The sequence below is a fragment of the Odontomachus brunneus genome, unplaced genomic scaffold, assembly GCF_010583005.1.
Source record: "Odontomachus brunneus isolate Ranch 3 - 2012 unplaced genomic scaffold, Obru_v1 Obru_scaffold_146, whole genome shotgun sequence".
Lineage (NCBI taxonomy): Eukaryota > Metazoa > Arthropoda > Insecta > Hymenoptera > Formicidae > Odontomachus > Odontomachus brunneus.
The window spans coordinates 760,620-769,034 of NW_022639596.1; the positions used below are offsets into that span (position 1 = coordinate 760,620).

At 35.7% G+C, this 8,415-nt stretch overlaps 1 protein-coding gene across 2 annotated transcripts in view; it reads left to right on the plus strand.

The window, feature by feature from the left end:
* LOC116850466 (protein SPT2 homolog) overlaps nt 1-8,415 on the plus strand; it is a 50,664-nt gene that overhangs the window by 21,083 nt on the left and 21,166 nt on the right. For both annotated transcript variants that reach the window (XM_032828794.1, XM_032828793.1), the window contains one exon: nt 6,177-6,323. In XM_032828794.1, the coding sequence (XP_032684685.1) occupies nt 6,177-6,323 (147 nt within the window). The remainder of the gene's footprint in view (nt 1-6,176; nt 6,324-8,415) is intronic.

Sequence of the window (8,415 nt, forward strand, 5' to 3'; positions counted from 1 at the left end):
GTTAAAAAGCCGGACTCCTAGTAACGAATCAACAAGCAAGAACAAGAAAAAAGCGACATTATGACGAAATATATCTATCATTTCCAATGTATTTTTTTCAAAAATGTAACGCGGTAACCAAATTTGGACTAAGGATTTGTGCTCAACGGGCAAAAATACATCGGAAATGACTATTTACATTCGTACAAAAAAGTTAAATTTTGTCGTTCGGTGTCATTCATCGGCACAACGTGCATTTTGCTAAGGAGAAAAGAGGAAAGCATGATACATGGATATTAGAGCGAGCGAGACACCTATAGAGACAGCGCGGTGTCCCTATTGCTGTCTCGCTCATATTTTCTGCATTCAAGTATTGAGTGAGTGAGACAGCTATTGAGGACACCACTAACAACTGCTGGTAACGTCTGCTGATGTTTTCTCTCTCGATCGGACAACGTGCGATAAGGATGCACCATCGAAATGTCTCCCACCACTTCCCCTACGTGCATTCTTCGCTTCTCTCGCGTTGTATGTAAGACATACACTACGCCCTCCGTATATGTCTGTTGTCACTTTCAACTATTTGACAGGCGTATACGGGCCCGCCGAGGGACACCATACCTGCCTCTGAGTGTACATGCACCTGTACCATTGTGTGTTGTACTGTACCTGAGCGTGCGTACTTTAACCAATATAATTGGTCAACTTTAATCGTTTATAATTTGAAAAGTATTATAGCCTCGATATTTTTGCATTAGGATTTTTTTCTTCAAATTACTTCAAGAATTTGTCTTTAAGAGATAATGCGGTAGTGGCGGGACACCCTGTATATCTCGAATATCTCGAAAAATATGCATTTGTGAGAAAAATGTTTTAGACAAAACTTATAGGATATAAAATGATGTATTTAGTGATATTAGTAGTTTGACCTTGAACGGCGTTGCCAAGATCAGGTCAAAATTAAATTCACTTTTTTTTATGGAATACCACCTTTTTGTTACACATTGTTATAGCTTATTTTAAGAGCTTTCCAAAACACTGTAATAAAGTATTTTTTCGTTAGATACATTTTGAGTTATGAGGGTTGAAAGTTAGAGTAGCGTGCAGATTTTTCCGTCTATCGCCTGAAATTGAGACTCCCGATTACTTCATCCGAATGAGAAAGAGAGATTCTCTCTCTCACTCGGCGAGCCGAAGTTAGCCGAACGCGCGTCGTCACACAAATAGACACGAGTGGCTATAGTATGTAAGTGGTGGGAAAAATTTTCATATAGATCGGGGTTCCACTGACTGTGTATGCCTCGACATATTCTCGTATATTGTTCCGTACGGGACGTAATACCTGTACGACGTATGGCGGGCAGCCGTGTTCCGGGCGCCGCGATACTCGCAAGTGTCCGCCTGCCGGCGCTATTTCGCGCCATCGCTCGCAATTAAATCTTACAAGTTGTTAGCGAAGTGACTATATAAGCCGTCGCGAGCGACGGCTCGAAGCCTTTTGAATGCGTTGCACGTTGAGTTACCTTTTATACGAACGCTTGTTTGGCAAAGTTATTTTTGGTAATTCTACAGTTCTGCACTTCCTCGACATTGCCGCTCGGCTGAGAGGAAAGTTCGTGAGATCGTCTCGAGTTAACCGACATTCTCCACCACTGCGTGGACCTTCTCTTTAGCGATATCTCGAGCACTGTGGATATCGTTTACGGTCACACGAAATTTAATATCCGTTGCGCTTGCGACTCTAGTCGCGCGAGCTACGCTCATAACTTCCTAAGTTCTGCGGGATTTTGTTGTTTTTTGTTCTTATTTTCTACACAACATGACTATTACAGGGCATTAAAAGTATTTGAATTTATGAAGCAAAAACTTAAAAATTATCCTATTATTGAGGGTAACTCAACACGCAAAGAAATACAGCTAGAGGAAAGAATCATTTTTATGATCAATTTCATGGATAACGAAGACCAATTTGAGTTCGAGGTAGTTGAAAATGTATACACTGATACCATTTTTGAAGATGGCGAAATCGAGTTAATTTATGAATAGGAAGATAACTTACCTTCTAATGAAGATTTTATACTTCTATAATATGCACAACGTGTTGTAGAAACACGCAACCAGCATCCAAATTAGTCTTTTAATTAAAAAACGATTCCTCAAAATAAAATATTGTAACTACATAAGTAGATGCGAAAAATATATTGAGCAACATGGCACACATAGGGAAAAGTGGCAAACTGTAATAAAATATTGTTTAGAGCAATTTATATAGACCCGTTCGGAGGGAATTTCTATTCAAATTTCTATTTAATTTTATGATTAAGCTATTCGATGTTGGGCTTTGTACCATGCCAGATTGATTGGATTGATGGATTTTAAAGCGTTCTCGAAATGGGTCGCTAAATTTAAACAGATGTTTTTATCAAGAAAAATTTGTCTGTTCATTTCTGTCAAGAAACAACGTGAAATCGAGCAAATTATGAACAAAGACATTGAATTTCATCTGGATTTTATTGATAACATTTATCCAAAATTTGACGCAAATGAAATATTCAATACCGATCAGTCAGGATTTAACTATACGTCACTTTTTAATCGTACATTATCATTTACAAACGAAAATAATACGACAGCTGTGGTCTATCAATTAAACGCTCGAACTCATTCCTATACAATCTAACTAATTCTTTCTATGGAGGGAAAATTGATGTCGCCAATGCTGATTTGTCTCCAAGAAGTGGGTGGTTAATTTTCTCCGACAATACAAATTCGTAATTACGAAAATCTCGTAATTTGGTGTTCTAAATCTGGTAGACTGGATAAAAGGCTCTTTCAAAATGTTTTTAAACCCATTGTTGAACAAAATATAGAGAAAAACTATTCGGATTGTAGATTCGTGGGGCGCTAAAAAATCCAATGAACTTTACCAAGACGATAATGTTGCTATTTTATTAAAAATTTTGTCAGAAAGTTTAACAAGTTTCATGCAACTCGATCTTTTTTGTTTTCATTAATGGAAATATTTTATCAAGCGTTTTACGGAACATACATTTCTTACAGGAAATCAAATATTTATGCACAGACGTGAAAATATATTAAAAATTCAAAGTTTGATTTTAAACCAATTTCAATCTGCAACATATCAATCAATGTTTAGGTATGCATGGTTCAAAGGCGGATTTGGTATTACGTGGAGTTTGTAACAACCGTCCTCCGCGTGTCGGTTGGTGTCGTTGCCACGGATGTATTCGCTCGTCGGAGTCCGGGTTCGTGCAATAATAGCGGAGTGTAAGATAAAAATAACAAAAAGATTTATTTAGCCTTGGTACAGAGTATTCGCGTATTAGTATACAATGCTCCTGGGTGACGGCGCCAGTTACCGGATCGCGGTTTCGGTAGGCCGCGACAAGTAAGTCGGTAGGCGGAGCGTATAGCGCGATAGCTAGGCTCGCCTAGCGGAGATTCGGCAGACGGTCGCGTGTCGTGATTCGGTATTCGCGATTCGTACGCGGCTCGCGTGGCTGGTCGCGGGGACCGCGCGGTGTCGGCGGTATCGAAGTCGTGTCACAGTATCGTACGCTGTCTTCGCTGTTTTGACGGCTACGCGCTCGCTTGCCCGTCGGCGTCGCAAGAGACGAGATGGGACGTGAGTAGCCGATGTATCGGCGTATTCACACCCGATCTCGCTCGTCGAAAGGCAGAGAACAAGGGTCGAGAAAGCTCGACAGAGCGCAGCTAACCTACTGGCTTCGGTCCTTGTTCGGGATGTCGACGGGATGCAAACTAGAGTCGATAAAGATCGGCAGAGCACAGCTAACGTACTGGCTTCGGTCCTAGTTTGCGAGGATGTGATCGTTGGCAGGTTGAGGAAGCAGATACGAGTCGGTCGTAGGCCTTGCTCTCCGCTGTGTAGCATCGAGTTCGGTTGACGGTCCGGATCGGTCTGGTCCTGATTAATTTGGCGTCGCGGATTATATACTTGACGCTTCTTTGTCTCCGCTCGCCGTACACGTGTGCGTCGCGTGCTCGCGGCGCTCGCTCGCTATTGTTTCCTTCTCGCGTGATCTTTGTTCGCTTTGTTTATGTTTGTTATCGGTTGTTTACGCGTGTCGGTTTTTCGGTGTTTATTGTTGGCGCAACGCGCCGGTGCACGTCCCGACTGATGGTCGGTCGGGCCGGAGTAGTGACGATGCAGGTGTGCATCGTTACAAGTTTAAAGATATAAAAGATATAAATTTTTCTTTTAAGCCCGTTTGCCAAATTTGTAATCAAAATCCTATTTATATCAAGTGTTTATTTGATTTTTGCAGTAAAATTCTTTATTACAAATGCTTTTTGAACGCTACCACTATCATTAGTTTCTTTTCTTTTTAGTATATTTTTCTAATCTTTTATTTCTTTATTTTTATTTACTTATGTTTTCTTTTACTTTTGTTTTTGCTACTAAAATGAATTAAAATAAATTACAATGAAATTTAAAAAAATAAAAAAATAAAAACAAAAAAATGTAAAAAATTAAAACAAAAAATAAAAAATTAAAACAAAAATAAAAAATAAAATAAAATAAAAATAAAATTATATTCAAATGTTCGAAAGATATTTAATTACGTATAAGAAAACTAGATCTATACATAACATTTTGGGTGTGTAAATTTAATTAATACGCGGTAGAGTATAATTTTTTTTTAGTGTGATGCACATTTGGATGACATTTTTTAATTCAACGTGCAATAATGAATAGTTTTTTTTTTTTCTACACAGAGGTCGACGCTAGTATCTGCGATAAATATATTAATTTCTTTTTTAACCTCATCTTTCCCCTACTGAACACGTTTTTAACTATGGTGAAAAATAACTTTTTTTGTGTGTATCATACACATCCACGCACACACACAAAAGAGGTATAAATTCGACTGTACATCTTGCACGCGGTATTCTAACTTTCAACCCTCATAACTCAAAATGCATCTAACGAAAAAATACTTTATTATAATGTTTTGGAAAGCTCTTAAAATGAGCTATAACAATGTGTAACAAAAAGGTATTCCGTAAAAAAAAATCAATTTGATCTTGAGCTGATCTTGGCAACGCCGCTCAAAGTCAAACTATTAATATCATTAAATACATCATTTTATATCCTATAAATTTTTTTGTCTAAAACATTTTTCTCACAAATGCATATTTTCTGAGATTTTGAATTACTTCCATAACTTACATACATCTTTTGTGCGCTATGCTCTCTGGAGGCGCCATTCAAGTGAGTTATTGTACATGTAAATTCTACTTTGGGAGACATTTCCAACGATATATAATACATGTTCATTCGCGCGTAACACTTCGTTCACTTCCCTTGTTAACCCATAAAGCACTCATAAATTTTTTTCTCCGGAACGAAGAGGTGTTGACACAAATTCTTTTGCACAGAATGTACATTAGTGTTGTAGAATAATCTAGAAAAACATGATCAAAATCCATGATATCGGGTACGTGTGGTTCCCTTGTTGGACATGTTTTTGGTGAAATCTATACAGGGTATTCCAGAATAATCTACGAAGCTCTCGTGAGAACGTAGAGCGGATTGAAGTGAACATAAAAGTCTTATACTGATTTGCGATATTCGCAGTAATAATCGAGAAATTAATTGTAAAAGATTAAAGAAAAGTGTGCGCAGAGGAAGGAGCGCTCGAGCCACAGCGCGACCCAGTAATATAGTGCCTGGATGTCGGTGCGTGATGATTGGAAGAACAACGCGCACTTTCTGTGCTTATATCGCTGCGCTCCTACGTTTCGCCTTGACCCGGTGCGGCAAAACGTAGAAGTGCAGCGATATAAGTACAGACAGTGCGTTATTTTTCCCCTCGCCGCGCACCGCCTTCCGTTTTTTGACCAATTGAAGCGCGCTAGGTCTTGAGCGACTTCAGCGGTTCAAGTGCTCCTCTTTTCTTCATATGCAATTTTCTAGAATTAATTCCTCGAAAACTATTGTCAATATCGCAAAACAATATGGGACTTTCTTGCTCACTTCAATCTGTTTTGCTCTTGTGAAGTTTGAGAATGGTGATCTGGGACACCATGTATATAGAGTATTTTAGTCAAAATATACGGAAGTAAAATTTGAGTGGTTTTCGCAATCCTTTGAAACATTACATAGAGATCATATATCAAATAACTATTATTGTTTTTTTTTTTTCAAATAGGCTGTTCCATGCTATCAAACAAAATTTACACCAATAAAAAAACAGGTTAAACAACCGAAAAATTTATCTGCAGATATTAAAAAGTTTGTAGCTCGAAAAAAAGAAGAGGAGAAACAGAAGGCCTTGGAAGAGAAAAGAAAAAAAGAGGTAATCTTATAAAAAATACTTATTAAAAGTATTTTTAATCTTTGAATAATACATATGTCTTTTTTATACTACAATTAATCATATAGTAAATATACAGAGTGTCTTATTTTAATTTACTCTCCCCAAAAACTTTTATTTTTAATTGAGAAAAAATGCTTCAGACAAAAATTGTTTGGTTTAAAGGGAAACATATTATTCTCTGATGTAAATCACGTTGTAGATATCGTCGTTTTCAAGAAATTTTAAAAGGGATTAATTTCTTAAATGAAACTTGATTTTTTCCTTGAGGTAAAAGTTGCAGACCTCGTTGAGATGTTTTTAAAACAGCCTTCAAAATTGTCTATTACATAAGTCATTTCAGAGATATGAAGCTTCAAAAAGTTTATAAAACTACTAACTCAACATATATGGTTTGTGTGGTTTTAATGGTTATTTTAAACTCGTATCATCATCTAAATTTTTATCCACTATCCGACTTCTAACGCTAACCAGAAACAACGGCGTGAACGTAGTAGGTAGGTTCCAGTTTCTTTTGGGATGCTTGATTAAGAATGTATCTAAGCTATATAAAAATAGTATCAATTTGAAACTTAGTACCAATTTAAAACTTTAGGTAGGTAGGTTCCAGTTTCTTTTGGGATGCTTGATTAAGAATGTATCTAAGCTATATAAAAATAGTATCAATTTGAAACTTAGTACCAATTTAAAACTTTAGGTAATTTTTCCTTAATTATCTATAATATACTGAAAAATATTTCAAGTCGATTCACTAAATCGATGAAGAGTAATTATTATGTTAATTTTACACGTGTTCTTAGGGCAAAAGCAACTTTCCTGAATGTAATTAGTAAAAACGTATAGAAAAAATAATACTAAAAATTTAAGTATTTTTATACATATAGATCCTGAATTATCGAAACTATTTGTAGAATTTGATTAGTTTTCACAACACGGTTTCAGAGAAATTAATTTTTATTTGTGACAATTTTGCGATTGTCGTAAGGAGTTAGTAACTGGACTGTGGAAATGCGGCAACGTTGCAATCAGCTGATATGTCAAACGAATAATCTATAAATCGGTATAATAAAATTACGTCGTAAATTCTTGTTTTGTCTGCATTGTTTCATGTAGAGAACAAGAATACAAATTAAATAATTTCGATGAACAATAGGATAAGTGTGAAATTTGAGGCTTTTATTGTTTCATCTAACTTGTCTGTACAGTGCATTACTGCCAACATACAAGCCACAAACTACATGGTACGCTGTTGCTACGTTTAATTTTTTTCATCAAATATTTATAATAACAAGAAATAATATTGATAGTTATTGTTTAGACAATGCATATTTACCTGTTTTAACTTAGCCCAATTACTTTTTCTCCTTTGCACTGATGGATATTGATGTTAAATAAATACAAAATTTAATATTCTAAAGTTGAACTAGGACATTTTCCCTGCCAAAATTTTTATTATAAAAAATTGAAAAATAGTAAATAAAACTAATAAACCGTTGAGAAAGTGAACGATAACTTTTTAAACAAGAGATATATTATGTTAACCACCATTTATATCAATTATCACTAGGTTTACTACACGTTTGAAGCAGATATTCAAATTTTTTGTATTTGAAGCACTTTTGTCACCTATTGTATCTCAGATACATTCTTAACGTGTATCCTCTTCTAACTTTAAAGCTTTATATTTCTGGAACTGCAAAAGACAATTTTGAGAAGTGTTTTGAAAATATTTTGACGAGAACTTTTATCTCAAAGAAAAAATCAAATTTCATTTAAAAAATTAGTTGCCTTTAAAATGTCTTGAAAACGATAACATTTACGACATATCTCACATCGAAGAATCATGTGTCCCACTTTCCAAAACCAAACCAAACAACTTTTGTTTGAAGTATTTTTTTTCTACAATCAAAAATAAAAACGTTTCTTTGGAAGGAAGGTAAATTAAAATGGATCTCCCCTCCCCTATATATAGAAAAATGACACCTTATCTCACAGACTTTTTTTATATTAATATATATTATAGGGATGATAATTTAATAAGAAAGTAATATGTGAAAAATACTAAGTGGGGGGG